At 43.5% G+C, this 22,449-nt stretch overlaps 1 protein-coding gene across 1 annotated transcript in view; it reads left to right on the top strand.

Annotated features, from left to right (window-relative positions):
• Positions 1–22,449, top strand: part of LOC126525985 (RNA binding protein fox-1 homolog 2-like) — a 323,725-nt gene that overhangs the window by 269,085 nt on the left and 32,191 nt on the right. Inside the window, exons 4-6 of the mRNA XM_055067939.2 lie at positions 860–1,057; positions 4,842–4,895; positions 20,439–20,531. Of these exons, the coding sequence (XP_054923914.2) occupies positions 860–1,057; positions 4,842–4,895; positions 20,439–20,531 (345 nt within the window). The remainder of the gene's footprint in view (positions 1–859; positions 1,058–4,841; positions 4,896–20,438; positions 20,532–22,449) is intronic.

Consider the following 22,449-nt stretch of genomic DNA (forward strand, 5'->3'; position numbering starts at 1 on the left):
TGTCCTTTTTTTTTTTTTTTTTTTTTTTTTTTTTTTTTTTTTTCTTCGGGATCATATACAGTGCAGTACAGGTGGCGTGGGACAAGGCAACTTTGAGTATTTAAAGTCCCAATTTTCTTTTTCTTGAGTTCGCTTTATTTCTTGTCATTCATTGTGCCAATTGGCTGATCCTAAATTGCATGGAAATGATGGCAGCATAGCTTCATGAGAGCTACTGATGGAGGGCAGATTGGAGTAAAGTGAAAGGAATTGGTGTGACCCCAGCAATCGTTTAGCATTCTGATACACATACAACCGTGTCCAGGGGAAAGAATAAGGAGAATTGACGTGCTTAATTTGAATTGCAATAGCAATTAGGTGGACACATGTTTCATATGCACATGCTGAAAGTGAACTACTGCTTCTCCTGTGTGTATGCACTAGTCTGAGCGGAACGGACTGTAAGCCTCAAGTTACATTATAAAATATTTCACTCTGCGCTGGCTGACACCAATGGTGTCTCGCCTCTTACACCATCAGGATGAGACACCTCCATCACCACTGGTGGTGCTCCTCATCAGGCCAGCACACTGTTCTCTCTGCCCAGGAGTCATTGCCTTGTGTGCTGTGTCACACCGGCATGTCACACCCTTGTATTGGTAAAGAAGCCATGTCCATGCTATAATGATGTCATTTTGGCATAATGTTATCTAGTGGGTTGATAGAATGGACACCTTTGCACATTTCCCAACCCTTATAACCTTGCTAAATATTTACAATTGCGCTATGAAAAGAGCTACCTCGTCGTTGCAAGTGAGCTGGTAGGGTCTGATGTCACTATAATGTCCGCATGTCTGTTTTCTTTTTTTGCCACTGACAGCAAACTGACCTCGAGCCCGATGCCAATGGTGCTGCCACAGGAGTGGTACTTACCGGTGCCCAGGCAGCAGGGGCCCAGGCCGCAGCAGCCGCTGGCATGGCAGTCGTGGAGGCAGCCAAGAACGGCCAGCCCAAGCGGCTGCATGTCTCAAACATCCCGTTCAGATTTCGGGACCCCGACCTGAGGCAACTCTTTGGCGTGAGTCTTAAGTTCCTTTCCTCTAGAGCTATTTTTTAGTGTGTAAGTTTTGGTGAATTGGTATAAACTGTACTCACAGATCTGCCTTTTAGCTACTTTATTTACATATGTGCACACAAATTTTACTCCTGTCAGCTTGATAACATGCAGATACTTAAATAAGAGGAGTTGGAACTTAGTGCTTTGTGTGTCCATTTTACTTGTTAGGGCCTAGTCATCTTCCATACTGTATCGTGAAATCAGGCTCCCAATTATCTATTTTTGGTGTTGTTTATGCATGCACGTTGCATTGCTGCAAGAACCATAATGGCAGCACATAGACAAACCCAGTCACCTGCATTTGCCATGCAGCTTTTGCAAAAGGTTAGTTACAGTTGGTAGGTTGAACTGATATCGTTCGTGTGACCATCAACCCATTCGATTCCACAGCCGGCAATCCGCCAGTCGCGACATCCAAGGCTAAAGTCGGAGTGACTAGCAATTCGCTGGCCACTCAAAGAACAGCTGTTTCTGCCTATTTTTCATAGATGGCAGCACATAGTGGATTGTATATTTATTGCTTGAGATGTCACTCAGCAGAAGACGTAGTTGTTCACTCTCCGAGATGACGGTATCCTTAACAAACAGCAAAAAGTTTGCGTTCCCGTCTCATGCAAAACATGGTGTCACGCAGAAAGCAAGGATTCATGGATGAAGAAATTCTGGAACTTGTGTTCGACGATGATGCTGAGAGTGGCATCTGTGATGGAGATGTTCGTTTAGCGGACAAGGATTACAAAAGTGACTAGAGAAACAGTGATGAACAGAATTCATGTTCAGTGCAAGATATGTTGGACTCTTCGCCGCCTCCTTCGAAAGCGCCAAAACTGGACCATTGGCTATGAAAAGAGGGTCATGCAGTGGAGAACATTGTGAAGCACCCCTTCAGTGGTCGACCAGGTGTCAAGCGAGCCATCCAACTTAAAGTCAACATCATTGCATTGCCCATAAACACTTTTACATACGAGAAACAGCATTTGCATACTGGTCCCACTTGGCATGACGCAACACCAGATGAAATGAAAGCATACTTTGCCATGCGTGTGCTGATGAGCCTAGTGAAGAAGAGTAGTATTCAGTCATACTGGTCAAGAAGGTGCATTATCAGCACACTATTTTTTACTTCTGTGATGTCCAGGCAGCGTTTTTGGGCGCTGTCACAGTATCTTCATTTCTGTGACAACACTTTTTCTCAAAGTGACAAGCTGCGGAAGTACTGGCTTTGTGTTCAACCACGTACTGAAGTGCGTCAGTACAGCCTACCAACCCGAAGAGAATTTGGCACTTGACGAAAGCTTTGTATAGTTTCATGGGCGGCTCTCCTACGCCAGTTCAGTCCCTCAAAATGAGCCTAGATTTGGCCTTAAATTCTAGAAACTCCGTGAGTCCTCAGCTGGTCTCCATTTACATAGGAAAAAGCAAGTAGGCTCCTGCTACAACCGGGTTAATTGTGTACTGAAGCTGTTGTTGTCGACCTTCTTGAAGAATGTCTGTCTGATCGCCACACACTCTTCATGGACAGAGACGGTTCAGTGTGCGCACAAACAGATAGCTGTGCAGCGGCATTCTGCATACCATCCCTTGATGTGTCATGATCTGGCCGACTGGATCGTGTAGTTTGCTCTACAACAGTAGAAAGCGCCGCAATCACCGCGGCTTTGCGGAAACTACGGGCCTTTTCTGCACGAGATGTCGTGGTGCTGACGGATTCCAAGTCAGCATTACAGAGATTACATTGGGGCCTACCTCTCGAGAAATTTACAAGGCAGTCTCTCGCACTGATTCACAACCTAACGAGCAAAGGATTTAACATAAGGTTGCGGTGGATTCCATCACACGTAGGAATTGATGGAAACGAGGAAGCTGACGCCCTTGCACGCCTAGCGCTGACATGTGTCCCAAAAGTGAAAGCTCCAAAAGCTTTTCAAAACCCTAAGGGTGCAATCCGCCTTCACTTTAGAGAGATGCACAAGAATCCACATGAATCCTGTGTGACTCATGGATTTACACGCGAACAAGCGACGCTTTTATACCGCATCAGGACCGACTCCGCGTACACCCCAGCTTGGTTATTCAAGGCTGGGCTTCGCGCTTCCCCACTCCGTGTTTTCCGTGGTGACATTGGCAACATCGAACATTTCATTTGGCTATGCCCGCAGTTTGACACAGAAAGAAAAGCGATGGTTGACAACCTACGAAAGAGCGTTCTAACGCACAGGACCTTTGAAGACGTTTTCCCCGGAGGGCCCGCGGCATTCAGGAAGAGAGCGCAACGACTGCTGATAGCCTTCCTGCGAGACACGGGGCTCATCGACACCTGGTGACACACCCCTGATCTCAACTCGAAGGAGGATCAGGCGGAACAATTGCTGGCTATGTATGCCAGGCTAACCCCGCCTGCTTCAACATCACCACCACCACCACCTTCATGGACAACTGGTACTCGTCTCCTGTACTGTTCCGTCACCTCAAAAGAAGCTGGATCGAATGCTGTGGGTATAGCTCGCTCACACGGTAAAAACATGCCTAAAGAGTTCAAGAAAGTGAACTTTCACAAAGGCGAGTACAAGGCTCTTTTTTTCGTGAGGCTATATAGCCCTCACTTAGCAAGATAAAAAGCAGCTCACTATGCTGACAGCCTGGCCCAATGAAGCCAGTGTGACTGATACTGGCAAAAAAAGGTGCCAGCATTGCTTTCTGGTTTCGAAACCACAGGTTGTAATTGATTACAACCGAGCCATGGGAGGAGTTGGTCGGGAAGACCAACAACTGGTTTCCTTTCCCGTAATGAGGAGAGGTATACAAAAGGCCATAAGAAAATTTTGTTTACATAATAGACATCACTGTTTATGACAGCTATGTCTATGGCCGAGTTGCACAGACTGGAAGGTGAACCTTGCAGAGGAGGTCTTTGAAGCAGCCATCTTGCCCCAGTACCAAGGTTGAACAAGGCTGTTTTTTGCAGCTACACCAGTGTGCCAAGTGAGCTCATTTCCCCCGCCAAACACTGTCATCCATGAAGGCTGTGCCTACTTCACAAAGCACAAGGCATAAAATCCGAGAGCGGATGGGAGAAGTGCGAAGTCACTCTTCGCAGGCCTGTGTGTTTTAAGGAATGTCATACACCTAAATCTTTTCGAGAGCATTTAACACCATGAATGTTCAGGAACAAAATAACACGAGTTTTGTTTTTCTGTCACTTGTTCAGTGGAATTTATCAAATTTTTTGCAATGCTGCACGTGGTCAGCCAGCTGAGAAATTGCGGCATGGAATACAAGGCAAGAAAGGCCTCCGAAAGCGCTGGAGCGAAGGGGTTAAGGATACACATGACTGGCCACCTCCAGCCAAAGCCCATTTGCTAATATTTTGCTTCTGCTCTAAGATGTACAGAAAGGTGAAGACAATCTAAAATTACTGGCAGTCGTCTCTTCTTACGACATCCACATATTGAAGTTATCAACTTTGGTTCAACAAGGGGACTTTCTTCGTCATGCCCCCTTGTTGAAATGTTAAATCCAGCAAAATCCAGTGTTAGACCACAGTTGATTGCTTCCTTGTCCACATCTTCCTGCGATCTGTCCTATGTGGCTCTCCGCAGATTGTAGCTATTTACTGAACACAGTATGCATCAAAGTGAGATCCAACTAGCTGTACTGCCATTTTCCACTCATTCATGTCTCCAGCTGTTCATAGCTGGAAGGTGATAAATACGGAAAGTGTATAGCTTTTGTAATCTATTTGCAGCAATTTGGTGCCATTCTTGATGTTGAAATCATCTTCAATGAACGGGGTTCTAAGGTGAGTACACCCAGCGTTGGTGCATGTTGCTGTGCAACATTTGTTATTTTTACATACTGTTTAGCTTTCTGCACATGCTTTTGCCCTTTTTGTGACATATAAACTTTGCCAGCTTCTGTGGTATTAAGAAACAAGCTTGTAAATAGTGTCACTACACTACCTCATGCAGAGTTGTACTCGAGAGTTATTGCAATGCGACTGGAATCTTGTGTTTTCCATCTTTCTTAAAGTGCTGGATGAAAAAGAGGGAGAATGCAGCATTGAATTAGTTGTCCTTTAACACCAAAAGTGCATCTTGATAGTGAATTGTTGATGGCAAGGAAGCTGGCAAGGGATGCCTTTCCAAATGGGGCTGGCGTAAGCATAAAATATGGCTTTATTGCATGCAAAGGAGCCCATTTTTCTATGTGGAGACAAACCATAAATCAAAGCACCCTCCAGTATTAAATTTGCAGTAATTTTCTCACCATCGAAATATCTGCAGTGAAAACTTCTAGCGCAAAGCAACTGCTTAGCTAATTACCACAGAGGACGTGGTGACACGTCCATTGCTTGCCTCCGTGTTTACAATGAACATGCATGACGCCGCTGCGACTTAGCAAACCTCTGTTTCGAGAGATATTGTAGATGGTCACCGGGTGGACGAGCCGAAGCTTTGGCCACAGCTTCACAGGACATGCAAAAGCGCTTTCGGAGCTGATTTAAACTATGTCCAAACAGAATGAGCAGCATATATGATGCTTGTTCTGAAAGTGGGGCTAAATAGGTATTCCTAGCTATCCAAACTTTCAACTCGTGAATTGAATCAGGATTAGTATGTTTTGCTCTTCGTTCTTTATTTAGCATATATTTTGAAGCAGAAGTTGGGCACGTTTCTGACTTGGTAAAATTCATCGGTGCAGTCACTATCAGATTATTTTCTGCCTAATCGCTCGTGTGTCAATAGATTTGTTCTTGCTGCACACAAGGCTTGAAACGTAGCTGTATTGTGCATTGTAATACCTTGCAGCAAAGATGTATTACCCCTAGTAACTTGCTCTTGTGGACATGTGCGCATACATTCAAGTATGCGCCCATTCACTTATTGACACGTTGGTGATAGAGTGGGTGTAAGGTTCCATGGCAGATTATTTATTTATTTATTTATTTATTTAGAAAACACCTTACAGGCCCTGTCGGGCATTGCGTAAGGGGGGCAATGTAACAAAGAACTGTTAAGTACAATGGAAACATCTAAAAACTAAACCTAAGACAACTGTACAGTGGCTGAACTAAAAAACAAAGCACAGCATGTTCAAGCATAGCAGCAAAATAAGAGGAAGGAGATTATGTAGAAAGCACACACAGGTGTTCACGAAATATTTTACGATCAGTTATCGAGACGATATCATCGGGAAGACCATTCCAGTGGGATGTGGCACGAGGTACAGCAGATAAATTGAAAGCAGTGGTTTTACCGAAAATGTGCTTGAAACTAAAATGATTATGTAATCTTGAGGACGTACGGGCGGGGGTTTCGAGTGGTAATATGCATGGCTTATCGGAATGAACATATTTGTGAAATAGACAGAGCAAAGCAACCTTGCGGTGGATGTCTAGGGGCTGTAAAGAAATATCGAGCTTTATCTGCGTTATACTGGACTGCCGATCAAAATTCCCGAGTTATATATCGGACAGCTCTGTTCTAGATGCGTTCCAGCATGGTTATTGAATATTCTTGGTGTGGTGACCATACAGCGGATTCAAATTCTAATTGCGGGTGTACGAACGTCAGGCATGCTAATTTACACACGTCAGCAGATGAATTTTGCAAGTTGTGCCTGAGGAAGCCAAGCGTTTTAGATGCAGTTGCGCAAATTGTAGTATTATGCGAAGACCAAGAAAGGTTACTAGTGAGGTTTATACCAAGGTATTTGTAAGTAGTGGTATGTGACAGATTCGTGTTATTTATGGTGTATGTGAATATGGAGCTAGTGTGCTTGCGTGAGAACGATATATTGTTACATTTGGAAGGGTTTAGAGACATTTTTCGTTATCTTACACCAGTCGGTAATAATGTGAAGGTCATGCTGCAAGGCAGTATGATCGTTAATGGAATTAATCGGTCGGTAAACAACGCAATCGTCAGGGTAGATGTGTGTAGATACTGCGCACGAAACATACTATGACAGGAAGCGGCACGACTCGTTTTGTTGTTGTTTAACAAGCAATACAATGATGGCGGAGGAGCAAATTTCTGTATCTTCAAGGAAAGTCTTGCGTCTCGAAGCACTGGTAAGATGTACAAACAACGAGCAGTAAACAGCGCTAAAAAAGGGCAAGGAGAGGGACACAGACAACAGCGCTGACTAACAACCATGTTAGTCAGTGGACTTGGTTGTAGACTTGGTTGTTAGTCAGTGCTGTTGTCTGTGTCCCTCTCTTTGTCCTGTTTTTTAGCACTGTTTACTGCTTGTAATCGTGAACCAACCAGCCGAAATGCGTGCTCTTCTGCATGTACAGACAGTTGCAGCAGCGGCCTGCGAACTTGGCCGCACAAATTCATTCCATTCCTTAATATGCCAGTCACTATTTTTGCAGCCAACTACTGCACATGTCTTCAGTCCACATGATTCAATCCAGCATGATGGGAGCACAGTGAATTAGCGAAAACTCAGTTGCATTTCCGACAGCTGATCGCACAGAAGCAAGGTGGAAGCGGTAGTGGTTTCCTATTCATGTGCTGTCGCTGAGGCCACGTGCGGCACGCCGCCGAAAGCACCATCTCGTTTCTCTAGAACAAACTGCTCTGCGAAAAGGGTCAATACATTGCATAAATGCAGGAAGTTGGTTGTACTGGTTAGAAGAGGTTGTACAAGTTTTTCTTATGTGATACCTCTGGCAGTTGTAAAGCTGGAATGTGCTAACCATTCTGAACAGACACTTGTGAAATGGAGCGCTATCCGCCATGCAGTTAAGGCAAAGAGGTTACCTGTATTAGTCTTGGTTTGTTCATGAGAAATGGGCTCCTTTTTTTTTGTGTCTTGCTTGCACTAGAGCACATGATAACTTTCTGAAGCTTTACAGAAGAGTGGCAGAATTTAAAAGGAAAAAAGAAATGTAGTACTCATGTTATCCTTCTGCGGGTTGGGTAGAGCACGAAATGTTTTTAGCGTGCGGTTGATACTGTATCTCCAATGTTTGTCTGTCGTTTAGACAGATCCTTCTGAATATTAATGAATCAATAATGGTAATGGTCAATCATGGAACAAGAAATGTTAGATTATAATGCCTAGTTTTGAAAGCTTTCTGGAAGTTGTCAGATGCCTGGTCTCATTCTGTGGGGTGCTTTGTGAAGTGCTGTGATACTAGAATTTGCAGCAGCAAGTTGCTGTTTGAGACCTTGACCCAATTTGTTTGCCACTGCAGGAAACCTTTACTGCATTGATTGCAGTGGTAATTTTTCAGTTTTGGGTGATTGTAACTATATTAACATCATTCTCAGTTGGTCTTGGGCTCTCCCAACTTGCTGCCCTTGTTCTGGACTTGTATTTTGGCCTGTTGGGACTTCTGGCACACTGTGACCTTTGTATTTGTTATCTCTTATTTGATTTGAAGCATTGTACAGGTAAATTAGATTACATCGAATGGTGATAAATCCATAAAGCCATTTCACCACTGTGAGATCTTGTCGAAGTACATTGGAAAACCCTAAATAATTGGTACAAATTCTTCTCATACTTGTTGAGAAGCACAAATTGACACATAGAGACAAGACAAGCTCTCATCTTGTCTCTCTTTTTCTGTGTGTAAATTTGTGCCTCCCTTTCAATAGCTATGTTTTACCAACTAGCACATCAAGAAATCCTCCAATTTTCATCCTTACTTAACCATCACCACATACATTTGATAGTCCTATACGTTATCATATCCCTTATGTACAGGTCTCATGAAATCAATGAGGATTCCGTGACTTTGTTATTTCACATGTGAAATGTTTGAACTGCATAAGGAACATTTCAGCAGGCCTTGTTTATTGAGGAGCAAATGTCATGGTGTGCTAGGAGTATGACATGTTGTCACTTTGAGTGTTGTCTTCTTGCTTAATGGTTTTTACGAGTGTTTATTGAATGTTTCTTTTTTTGTTTCAGTGTTTCTACCTGTGCTTTGCCGCCCTTTATAATTTTTGGTTTCTCAGAACCGCTTTGATGAAGCCATGTGTTTACTTGTGGCAGAACAAATGAGTCTTCTCACAAGTTTGATGAGGATTGTACTTGAACAAAGAGTGCATGTATCTGCTGTTGATGGTTACATGCTCATTTGTTCAGGTTCATTTACTGGCCGTATTTATTTATTTTTCTTTATCTTCTCTAGCCACAGTGCAGTGTCATTAATTAGAAATCTGGTGACCTCATGGTGGTACTAACAGAAAAACTGGATGCATTTGTCTCATGAGCTTGGTCACCAACCCCACAGAATTTCCTTCTAATATTGCAAGAAAAATCTCTCGCACTGCATTTGTTCAGCTCCCATGGGAATGATGGTTAGTGCAAGGATTTGTCTAATCTTAATGCTTGTGGCTTCAGGTATTTTTGTCTTTATTACGATTTATCCATGTTTATCGGTTTAAATTTCTGAGCAATCTTTCTAAACTCGCGAAGGCAACAAGTTTCTGCTGACATGTATAATCGCTGCGAAATATTGCAGTTATACTGCAATGTTTCGTTGATTATGATCTTATGTGCAAAGTCACAAAGTCATTTGAAGCCTGAAGGTCGAAGTTTATGCAAATCAATGTGCTGCACATCATTCCCAATGCTGGCAGCGCTAAATACCAATACACTACACTAGATACTACTATAGAACCTATGGTGTTTAGGTGTCACTCCTCTGGCAACCAAATGCCATAGGTATTAAAGTCGTATCTTGCGCCATGTTACCATGTTTTCGAAATATATTTCTTTTTTCTTTTTTTACAATTTGGCTAACGTTAGCTGGGACATGCTATATATTGTATTTGAAGTATGTACCGTATTTACTCGCATAATGATCACACCTTATTGTCAGAAAAATTGACGCAAATTAGGGGTGCGATCATTACTCGGGTTAAATTTCCCGTGAAAAGAAACATTTTTTGCCGTCCCCTGTTTGCTGTGAGATGCGGGACACCAAAACAAAAATGCCGGCCGGCGGAGCAAGCCGAACGTGCCAAAAGTGATTTTTTTTCTTCTCGTGAGTACATTACGTGCATTGAAACAGTTTCTTCTGCATCAGTAATGAATGATATCGTTAATAACGGCAAGTTTGCGGCAATAACGTAGCCTTGTCCACTTTGAGGGGACAAAAACAGATGGGTGTGCTTAGGTGCCGGTGACATAGAAACATATGGCCGGCATGCTACGGAAACTGCGGCATCTGTCTTAACTACTATTCTAGTACAGCACGTTTCTGCTAAGGGTGGGCGAATATCTTAGCTGTGTTGCAAGCGTCGGCGTATGAATAGGGTATACTTCTAACGTATTAGTGTAAACGTGGCTACTATCGTTGCTGCTCGCGATTTGTTGTGTGCCCACGAGTGCAGACAAGAATAATCGAAAGGCACCCTTTATGTTGTTGTTGACCAAAACCATTATGAAGCCTACAAATAATAAAGGCGAGTTTGGTTGTACCTCTTTTTGTCATGGAAGTGCAGAAAGTGATGAAAGTAATGAAATGAGACATCTACGTAAGAATGTTTGGTGCGTGCAGACCGCTTGGTTTGTCTTGAAGAGTCGTTCACGTAGCATTCGACAGATGGTACGTGCGATCATTATTAGCTAGACTTGGCACATGACATATCGCTGCGGCAAGTTCGGGGTGCGATCATTACACGTGAAATAAAAAAAAATCTAATTTTGACGACAAAATTCAAGGGTGCGATCATTATGTGAGTAAATACGGTAAGCGGTATTCTAAAGCTGCTTGCTTGGTCATTAAATAGGCTGCAGGGTTTCTGTAAATAAGTACATGTTTCTATTGCCCTTCAGTCTGGCATCACACGTTGAGAAAGTGATGTGCAGTTTTCCTGTTGACCACCATGATGCATTTTGTGTGAAGCGGTTTCCTCTCTTCATCTTTTGGTTTTGTTTTGGTTGCTCCCCTCTACTTGCTTATTTTTTTCTCTTTCTCGGCAGCATTTCTCACTCTGGGTGGTGGGTTAAATTGGGTAAAGATTGTAGATTGGGGTATGAAACATTGGCAGTTGAACCCTGTTATGTGGAACGACCTGCTTTCAGTTTTCCTTTTTAGCATTTCTAAGATGTGTGCACACATACTGACTTGGCCAGCTCTGAGCAAAGCTTGTTGCTGGTGCATTCGCGTGGTATGCCAGTAAGTCGAGCAACAAGTACTGTGCTTTGCCGTTAAGGCTTCATTTTAACACTGGTGCTGAACTTACCCCAGTTAGCTGAGGAACAAATTTTTCTTTGACGAAACAGTGCATCCAAATAAGGGTACTGGCAGCTTCATAAGGCTGTGTTGGGACACTTTATTTATAATGCAAAATAAGAAGGCAATTATGCAGCAGCACAACCTAAGATGCAGGTTACAGTATTGTGGACAGCCATCCTGAAGGAAGCTGGAGCACAGCATGGTTTTGTGTTGGATGCTTTGAAATAATACAATCTGTCGAGAGCAGTGCAAATTTCTTTATGGGTATGTGAATAGTGGTTTTTGAGACCGAATCAAATAATGTCGGAAACGGATTCAAAATCGAATAGTTCTAAAATAATAAACAGCTGTTATCACAATGAATATAAAAAAATGTTCGCCTCCTAGTATTAAAGTTAGCAAGTTTCTGTCATTACGTAGTATGTTATGAAGTGTTGTTTATTAGAAGCTCAAATGGAGCATTAGGATCGAGCAAGTAGTTTCTTCACATGCCCAAGAACCTTCAGTCAGCGCGATCGATTGCTGTAAAACCTGCAAAATACGGCTACCTAAGAGACGTAGCCTGCTCCACTATGCAAGCTCTCTTGTTTTTACATCTATGCTGTATGCCTGCAGAGGTGAAAACTTGCCATACTTTTGCTCCAATTTTATGTTTAATTAGGGGCAGTTCATATTTTGAGATATTCAGAAAGTATTCGCGTTTGCGAATAGTGACTATGCAATTTGAAAACTGTATTGAATGGGACACTGTTCGATTCATTATTCGAAAGTTTTGAATACTTGCACACCCCTAATTTAAGCTAACAGAATAGTTTTTTAGTTCGAAACAGCACTGCTATTTATGACATTTATAGACAGCCAATACCTTGTCCTTGTTAATGTTTACTGCTATTACATGGAAGTCAGGATTTTTATGCACTGTCATTTTGTGTCAGTGCTCAACCCAACTAGGTCATTCATTAATCATGTGAAGCATGAATGTGTTGTCCTCCTTTTCAGGAGTGGTTAGCATTAATGTTTTGGCATCTAACATGCTGGTGGTGTGTTCTAAAGGCATTTATAAGGTTAGAAACTGCATCACCTGAGACAGTAACTGACTTAACGCTACCAAGCCAGTGACGATGGCCTTATGCAGTGCTGCATTTTATTGCTTCAAGTTCATGCTGCGGTGTGTGTATCAAGAGCCCAGACGTAGCAGTTTTCACCAGTGATATTGGTCAATCTATTGAACAGTTACTGGTTGAGTAGTTAGTGCAGGAATTGAACTGAGCAGCTTGCACCTTGCAGGCAAAGATGACTGAAAAAAGTGTTGTATAGTGTGCCCATTGTTCTTTAATTGTCCATGTTTAGCTCTAAGAAGCTAATGAGTTGGACCCACTTACCTCAAGAGTCAGCTGTGGTGTTGGTTTAATGCCATTAAGACACAAGGACAGCTTAGCACCAGTCGAATGCAGAGGCACATTTGCGGGACTTGTAGTGTATTGTGTATAATATACAAGGTATAAACCATATCATTCAAAACTAGTCGTGGAGCCTAGAGTTGGTGTTATCCAAATTAGGACTTTCCAGGCAAGGATAGTTCATGGTTGGCTATTGCTGTGGCTGTTCAATTGTAGTTGCCTGATGCAAAAGCGTCAACTAATAATTAACCCATGCCAGCTGGAAACGGCATTTCATATAGTTTACAAGCTTAGCAAGTGTAAAAATGCGAGAGGGCCTTTTGAAAAAGCAGTAGTATGCTTCGCATACCAGGGTTCGACTACCAAACCAGAAATGGTGTACATCTCTGCTGCTTCAGTGGGTAAGCAAAAGGGAAGTAAAAGTGTTTTTGCTCGTCCCTTTGCTCCCTTCCTCATTCTCTCCCGTCCTCAACGAGGGGCAAAAAAAAAATATTTGCATACAAAAGGCAGTCTGCTAGCAAGAACCCCCCACCCCCACCCTCCCACCCTGCCCCATCCACACACCCCTTCTCCACTTTCCCCGCAAACATTCGTACCCTCATCGCCACGTTGTTCCTCACACACACTGCTTTCTCTCTGTTGAGACTCACTCACACGCCTCTTAGCCTGTTGTCGTCGTATCGTCTGAGAATGCCAAACAAGACCTGTGATGTTAGAGAGTTGCTTCTGCGCCATTGCTTCTTCCTTCTCACTTTGCCTTCTCTCTCTCTCCTTTGTTTCTTCCATTATGTCCTCTTAGCCTTGTTGTTGCATATTTTGGACAGTGCTTCAGCAGGTTCTGTTCCAGCCTGCAATTACTCATAGAACCAAAGTATTTAAAATGAGCACCAACATTGGGAGATGCATTAAAGCATATTTAAAGCACAAAAGTCGCATTGAAAGTTTATGGACTGCAGGATGTGAGAGGAGGCTGCATACTTTTGCAGCAAGGGGCCACATAGCCTGGTCATGCATTGCGAAATGATTTTTGCAGTAATGGGCAGGACATAAAAAGGGTATACAGGACACGCAAAATGCATACATTTAGTGCTTCGTGTGTCCTGTAGGCCCTTTCTATGTCCATGCCTGATAGTGCAAAAACTGGTGCACTTTCATGGTGCAAATTTCATGGTGCATTACCAACTCATCCAAATGACAACTTTGACTGATTATTCAGACCTCCAGCCTGTGCTAGTGCATACGTACGAAGTGTTATATGGTATCATAGGCTGTAGTCACGAACTTCTCAGAAATACGCCTTTTCAGGCCCATCATTCTGTAAACATCTGACACTGGCTCTAAACGAGGGATCAAACTTAGTGGGAACAGATGAGCATGTGACTTCAGCTCCATGCCATGCCAGAAGCCTGCCTTAGTGAAAGCACTGTGCAGGCAAGGAAACCGCAGGAAGTGCTGTGTGTCTCGGTGAGAATATAAGTTCAGCAGTCTGTACAGTACATATGACCACACATGGAATGCCAGAACTCTGTGGATGTGTGTGGCGGCAGTAGCAGCGCTGTTAGCAATGTCTTGCGGTGGTATAAATTCCACATCAAAAGATGGCACCACCGGTGCTGTTATGCCTTGTCAGAGTCACTAGTATTCTGGTATGAATCGTAATGAATCGTAATGTGTATACAAACAGGCTCAGCGTGCTCAGTTGTAGAAAGATTGCCTACAGAGCAAAAAAATATATATATATTTTGGAGACTTTATAGACACCCCTCACACCTGCACAATATGCAAAACCATCAAGCACAGAATTGCTGTTACAATTCACCAAAAAGAAAAAGGGAACAAAAATTTTTACTGTCGTACAGTAAGGCGTGCATTGAGTTGAGGGTAATATGAGAAGAGCATGGCGTCATAAGAGTTGTGTTGCTTTAAGTTCATGTAACTACAGCTATGCTGTCTTTATTTTATTATTGTTATGATTGCTGTGACGAGGTTCCCTGGATAGATCCTAAAACTGGCAGGCATATTGCAGACGGCTTTCTCTGGTAGTGAATAGAAATGTGCAAGTGCAAGCTTCTGAACATGCTTCCGATCACCAAGCAGTCCAGATCAGTTTCACACGTTTGTTAGTTTTCCAGTGGGGCCACTGAACTTCAGTTAGCTGGCTTGGGTTCATTTTTGTACACATTGTTTTCTTTAGCTTAGTTGAGTAGTAGTCCTTTAAAAACTACATGCAATGTTGAAGTAAATTGTGGGCACCATTTTGAAAAAGATGCTTGTCCAGTAAAAGGCCTGGGCTTGTTAGGTACAAGTGCTTTGCGAATAACTGGCTCCAGAAACACAGTAAGGTGCACTTGAGCTAGTCTTGTTGAAAGTCTAGCATTTGGCCTGTGTACATCTTCTTGTCCTGTCCGTTTCTACCACTTATCAGCACGTGCACGCTTGTGGCTTGACAGGGTGGGCACATCCCAACATTGGTGCTCATCTACATGGCTCATTCCATATCGGTCATACATGCTAGCCTCAAATCTTTCTAGATTAGCTTGTTAATGTATACTGCTTAGACTACTTGACACAACTAACACACTTTAGTTCTAATGCATTGGTCTCATCTCTAAGTTCGGTTGACAATTAGCGGAGCTTTCGAATTTGAAACATGTTTTGCTTTTGGATTGCACAGTGGCTGTATGCTAATAGCCTGAATGGGGTGCATAAACTGGAATGTGCAGTAAACCATAATGGTGCAGAACTTTCCACTAACTGTTCACCATCTAAATGAACAACACGATGTGATTGTCATTGGTGCAGTGATACTAAATTGGTTTCTGTTAGCCTATTCATACCTTCATTGCCAAAGCCTAGGTTATGTGTAGATGTTAAAAAAGTTTGTCATTACTACTATTAGTCTGAATACTTTGCATTAATAATGCAGGCAAAAGTAGTTCGAGCAAATTAATCCGAAGAAGATGGCCTTGAAGTGATGAGTAGTAGTCGAACAAGGAATGTCTCTAAAGCCAACATTTCAACAAGGCGAATTGTCTTTGCCAGCGACAAAGGCAAGTCCCCATGTCGAAACATTGGCTTCAGTAACATGCATTGTTCTACCACTGTTAATCACTTCAAGCAAATCAAGGCAGTTGAACGCTCTTCTTTAGTGGAGACTATTAGTCTGGGCCATATGTTAGCTGCACAGACCATGTGGTAATTCGTTTCATAAAAATAAAAATAACTTACTGGATCACCCAGTGTTTTATTCTACAGTAGTATAGCACGGCTGTCATTTTACGACCAGTGACAGTATTGTTGATGTACACAGCATTGGTGCTTTAATCTTGCCCATATACAAACCCACCTACAGATTATGCCAGAGCACAAAAAGACTACACAAGCATTTCACAAATTCAATGTCTGCATCTTTCGGCAAGTTTGTGGCGACATTAGCAGCACAAATTTCTCGATTCGTTTTGCAACTCAACATTCCACTTAAACAGAGGTTGGTATATCAAATATTTGTTTAGAAATTGCACACAGTAACAGGCATCTTTAAAGGCAGGTTCCTTCTAAGGCAGATTGATTTTTCTAGCCTGGTGCTACTAATGCTATAAGAAGTCGCCCCTAAGTTAGCCTTGACTTTGCTGTTTCATTGTGTAGTAACCTTTCTTCCATGTCATGTCTTTGTTACATGACAACTCCTCTGCATTGCTGTTCCCCACTCCCTGCTGTCTTCCTCCATGTCTTTTGTCATTTCCCTTTCTCTCCCTGCTGATACCAGTATTTGGCGCTTCTTGTCATGGCATACGGTGGCGGTTTGTCTATAGAGGAGCATTTGCTATGTTAGTTGGTTATGGTCTTTACTCCTTTCTTTTTCCCCCCCTTTTTTTTTCTGTGACATGGCCTTGCGATAAGACGGTTCTTGACCTCTTATTGACCCTGACAATGATCTTCATTGATGACACGTGTTGCATTGAACCACTGAGCTGCTCTGAAGGCGATCTCTCCGAGTGCACCTTTCTCTCTGGCTTGCTTCCTCTATTGTCATCAACCTAATCATGTTACTGTCTCTAAAGCCGAAGTCTTCGTTCAACTTTTTTTTTTTTTTCAATATATATATATAATAGTTTGTTTCTCTAGCTTTGAATCACCTTCTGCCCAGTGAGAAAGGTTGTTGGTTGGCATGCTCACACCACGCGTTGCCGATTAAGGTAAAACTCCGTTGCACCAAGTCTTGTCTGCAGTTTGCTGCCTTGTTTGCCTGAAGTTCTGGCTTGTCTGGTCCTGGCTTCTTTCAGGAACAAAGGGCCAGTTCCTTTCTGCATGCCTCTGAAGAAGCTAAAGTTCTTTTATAATTTAAAACTGCACAAGCACTGGAACAGCTAGACAATATTTTGTATTTCGTTAGTTTCTTGGAAATGTGCTTACTGAACAAAAACAACCAAGCCACTTTGCAGGTCATTGCTGGAGTTAATTTGCTACAATACTTTACCTCTCGAAAGAGTGCTTGGTTGTTCGGAGCTTGTGCAGCTGGTTCGAAAGTATTTGGCTTCCAAATGCTTTGCCAAGTAGCATTGGTGTGCTTCCTATCTGTCTACTAAGATCTGTCATTATCTCTGTTCCCTGCAGTAAACCTTCTCATGAGAAATTAAATGCAGGTTCGATAACTGCCACTTAGTAGTGGTAGTGCCTTGCCAAGCTGAACAGTGACACACTTAGTGTAGAAGTATTTTCTGTATGATTAAGATTTATCTGATGGCACAGGGTCGTTGGTTTCATATTTGTGGCAGCTGCATTCAGACGAAGCAAGTCGGGAGGCTAATTTGTCGATGTTCAACATACGTTGTCGCTGGTTCAAATTTAGGTGTGGCCTTTTCTTATAGAAATCATAAGCCAACATACACCAAGGACAGCATAGCGGGAATTACTTGTACTTACTAATTGATTTAAGGTAATGATAAATAAATGAAAATGAATGAAAAAACTTGCCGCAGGTAAGGAATCATCCCACGTCTTCGCATTACACATGCAATGCTCTATGTTGTCCTTGGTGCCTTTGTCGGCTTATGATATGATTAATAAAAAATCTGGTTCCTTGGTTAACCCCCGTTCTTCTCGTCCTTTTCTTATGGAGTTGCTTATAGCCCCATGTGTTGCGTCAAGGTGTGGAGGAGGGACTCCAGTTTGAAGTAAACCTGTTGGCACTTTGCAGTGAAATGTTGAGAGGACTCCCACTCCCTGATCTCATGGCAAGGCTTGAGTGGTCAGAAATATTGTAACAGGGTGCTCTCAATCTTTTTCAATCAGTGCAGCTATGTATGTTATGTGCCATGACTGAAATCATGGCACACAAACATCCCTGCCGCCTCTTGGGGTGGAGCTGCCACGACTGGAAGTTGAACCAATGGCCTTGTGAAAATGTCATCAAAAATTTTATAGTGAGAAATGTAGCCACTGAGTTTGTTGAGACATGCATTAAGGTGAGCTTGCTCTCTGCCCTCAAGACTAGGTGCTGTAGGCGGAGGTGCCTACAATATAAGCTTACAGTGGCAAGCATGTCTTTCCTTCCTTCCCCTCCCCCTGGTTGCCTGCTCTGGCCTGTGGCAGAAGGTGAAGCAATTGCAAGGGCCATCATACTCCTGTTTTAGTAACCGCGCAGTAACCGCACTTACTTAATGCTCCTCTCTGCACTCTATCTTTCTCTTTGTTTTTTTGCATCACGTTGCCTCTAGAATTCACTGACATTTGTTGCTGAGAAGTGTTTGTGTGTGTATGCCCCCGTCTGCAAGCTGTGAACATGTCGTCTGCTCCGGAGAGGTGTCTTCAGCTGCTCGTTCACTCCGCAGCAAGGTGGCAGAGCAGGTCGTTTGTGCGGGTCCCAAGTTAAACACAGAAGCTACAGACTGAAAAAGATTTGTGAAAATTTTTGCAGGCTTATTTTTTTACATTTATTTAAAGCTGGCCCACTCTGCAGACATCTCATTGTGATTTGGCAAGTACAATACAATGCAATGGTTGCAATATTTTGTTTGCTAGGTTGTGTAACATGTATTATGTTCCTCTTATTAAGAAAAAGAAATCCATTGCTTTAATAAATTATAAAACGTTCTGATAAAAGAAAGTTAGCTCTGTCAAGGCTTTTCTACTAGGAGCACCCATTCTTCAGACAAAGCCACATAAGTGGCATCTTGGTGCTGTGGCAGATTCTGCCATTGAGTACTTTGATCTCTCATAAAGTAACATTTTCAGCCATGCAATGATACAGTAACAGCTTCTCATGGAGGACGGTGCAGTAGTGCGTCTTTCATGCCATGTCCATCATCCAACCTACAATGAGATGGAGCATTAAGTTTCGCAAGATTTTCATTCCCTGAACCTGCCAAGTGATCAGGTTTATGTAAATGGTTCACTAAACCAGCCAAGTGCACCTTCCCAAAGAATTTTGGGAGAATATTGAAAGCAGGGGACATAGCAGACAATGCTCTGCCAGCTTGCTCAAACTGAGCTTGTTGTTTTCTTTCTTACTTTCGTGTGATTTTTTTTTCCTTTATGGTGCACGGAACGCAACCAAACATGCCTAAATAAATCACTGCAATAACGCAAGGACATGCAAACCGGTCCGGGCCTTTGGGTGACTTGCATTTGATCGCCATGGCGCGCGGTGGCGGTCGCAGCTCACGGTCTGCTGGAGTTGGCGGGTTGCAGATGCTATGGTGCTCGGAAATTGCATGGCTTTCATGTGCCTTTCACATTTCTGAAGAGCTTACTTTAGGCCCTAGGTGTAGCAATGCTTGTGAGCAGCAGTGAAAAGCTGTTTTGTTTGCGCTTTTAACAACACAAGGGAGTGGCAGAGGACCAGTCTTATTGCCAGGTTGCCGTTACACCAGCTACCAAGAATATTTATATAACTTGACAAAAATTACTGCAAAATCTGTTTTGTGGCCCAAATTGCCTTTGGGCCCTGGAGAGAATATAGTCAACAAATTCATGGTCAAACACAGGACATACAGTTCAAGCACATGTGTGGGCTAATAATTGTCCAAACTGATAGCTTGGCAGTGGTGTTAGTTTTTGTACTCTGGCTGTCGTTCCCGTTAAGAAAGCTGTGGTATCCTAGCCAATCTGTCAGACAGTCGCGGTGTTGGCATAAGTACATCTTATTTCAGGAGGAGCATAAATCCCCATTGCTTAGCTGTCGATTTTGGTGGTTTCTGAAGAACCTGCAAGGTGGTAAAAATATGGCATTTGTCACAGCCGTGCTGCATCCTGATGGTGCAGCCACCAGCCAATCAGTTTGTGTTACCACAGGCAGTAGGAAATTTGTAGAGTTTACAGGGCTTTGGGAATGTCTATCGCTGCCTGTACTCTTCCCACCAGCACAACCTATAGTGAAAGGTCACCGCTTGCGACCCTGAGCCTGCGACCCCAAGAGCGCTTTGCACCTTGCACTGCTTTGTCGTCTGTGGCAGGTCTCCAGATGGAGCAGGGTAGGGTTCAAGGGGGAATAGGGCAGGTCACTGACCTCTCGACCTCCGCACCTCCCCATGCTTCTCTCTAGAGACCTCGCCGAGTTTGTTGCTGCATTGTGCGCGGGATTTTTATTTCCTTCGAAGGCCCGGCTGGGGCGCAGGCAGTCCGTGCGTGGTGGTGCATGGTTGATCTTTTGACCTGTGGACAGTTAAAAAAAAAACATTACCTCTGCTGTCTGGAGCGCTGCCCCTCTTTGCCTTTTGTTCTTTCTTGCATGCAGGGCTTCGGTTTTGTCACGTTCGCAACTAGTGCGGATGCGGACCGAGCACGAGAGCAATTGAACGGCACAGTTGTCGAAGGCAGAAAGATCGAGGTGTGCATGGACGTCTTTTTTACCTACTTCTCCGGCGAGTTTGCCCTCCCCATTCCCCATACCCTGCCTCTTCTTGCTCCTTGTTCTCACCTTGCCCTGTATCCCCCACTCCCCAGAGAAGCTCATTTCCCCCTAATTTCTTGCACTCCCTAAACCAGTGATGTTCCGACCTGCTGCCTGACTAAGTCCATGTGTTCCCATTCTTTTCCTGTCACAACTCCCATAGCCCCGCCCAATCATTCTTCCATCCCATTCCCTCGATCCCTGATCACATTCCTTACTTTACCTACTCTGTTCCCCAAATCCCCATTTCCCCTATTACCCTTATTGCTTCTGCACATGGGTGCATTTACTTCTAATATTCCCAGGCACATTTTTGACCTGGTGATGCCACATTCCCTTCCTTTTTTTCTTGGAACTCATCTACACCACTCCCGCCTTCTCCCCTCCCCCCCCCTTTTTTTTTTTTACTTAAGGCATTGCCCCTCTGCGACCCATTCCTTTTACCCCACACTTTCTAAGCACTTTGGTGGTAGTTGGTGACTCCTTTCCCCCATAGGGAACCTGCCACCACCTTGCTGTGTGTGGATGGTGTCAAATGTTTCTGAGCCCGCAAGTTTGTGCATCTGCCACTGTTTCTGAATTGCCAGCCAACTAGCCAGTTCAGCTACAGCGGTACCAGTGCTGTTTGTGTCAACCGAGCTTGTTTGGAGGCTTCCCCCATTTTGGGGTCCTTGTTGGTCAAATGAGTGCCAATGAACTCCTTCAATATTTGAAGCTTACACAGTCAATAATGGTTGTAACCTGCAAGTACTGTGTTGCTGCATTGTTTGCAACACTACTCGAGACTCTTGCAGCCTCTTTTACTTAGCTTACTCCCTGTGGAGCTTCACTTGCAACTTTTACCATGAGCAGTGGCGAAAACATGCATGCTTTGACATGTGCACGCCAGCTGCTCAATTGTGAGGAGTCTTCCAACCAGGCTCGGTGCCAGGTGCATTATGCGTGGCGCACATGTTGAAAAACTCTGCCGGGGCAGTGCTTTTTTTCTGCCGTGGGTGCGCGCGGACTTGCCGTCATGCAGTGGTGTGACTTGTTGACCTTTCGTTCCTTCAGAGTGTGTCACCCATCTCCGAGGCTTTAGAGGCCGGCGTTAGCTAAAGCGCTCATGGGGAAAAGTTTGTGTATTGGAGGTCAAAGGTAAGACCTCAGAAAAGGCATTTCTGCCCACTCGCTCGAGAAAGAATGTTGCTCGCCTGGGGGAAAAGTTACAAAAAAAAAAAACCTTCCTGCAAGTTTTTTCTGAGAATGAGCGCACGGTTCACACCTCCCGCAGGCCCCAATGCCCCTCTCCCACTGACTGCAGCAGCCATTTTGGTAGTAGTATAACTGTTTTGTACGTAAGTGGAGGAATATTAAAGAAAGTGATAAGAGAACTTTGCAAGCATGTGAAGCTTTAGTCTAGAACCCGGTCAATTTAAGTTCACCAAGGGTGGTAATGTTGTTACTTCATAGGACGATGCAGTGTCACGCTTGGCTGTGCTCTGTTTTAATTGTAGCACTGTAATTTCAGCACCTTGTCACCATCCACCGGTATATGGCATGTTCGAGCTTATATGCACTAGCGTTGCGGCATGAAAAGTGAAGTTGAAATTTTTCTCGGAATTACCATTGACATTTTTCAGTGACTTTCTGCATTGCCACTGATAAGTTTCTTGGCACAGATGGGTACAGGCCAGCATAAATTCAGTGGTCATGGCAGTTATGCAGAAGAAAGTTGTGAACAGAAAAGGGATGTAGGAATGAGCAGAATTCAAATTAGGTCTTTGTCAATTTAAACGCTAGCCATTTCTACGCTTATAGAGATGAGTGCTATGCAGTAAGAATAGTCTGCCAATAGTTAAGGTGCCAGTGTGAA

This window comes from Dermacentor andersoni, chromosome 8 (genome assembly GCF_023375885.2).
Source record: "Dermacentor andersoni chromosome 8, qqDerAnde1_hic_scaffold, whole genome shotgun sequence".
Classification (NCBI taxonomy): domain Eukaryota; kingdom Metazoa; phylum Arthropoda; class Arachnida; order Ixodida; family Ixodidae; genus Dermacentor; species Dermacentor andersoni.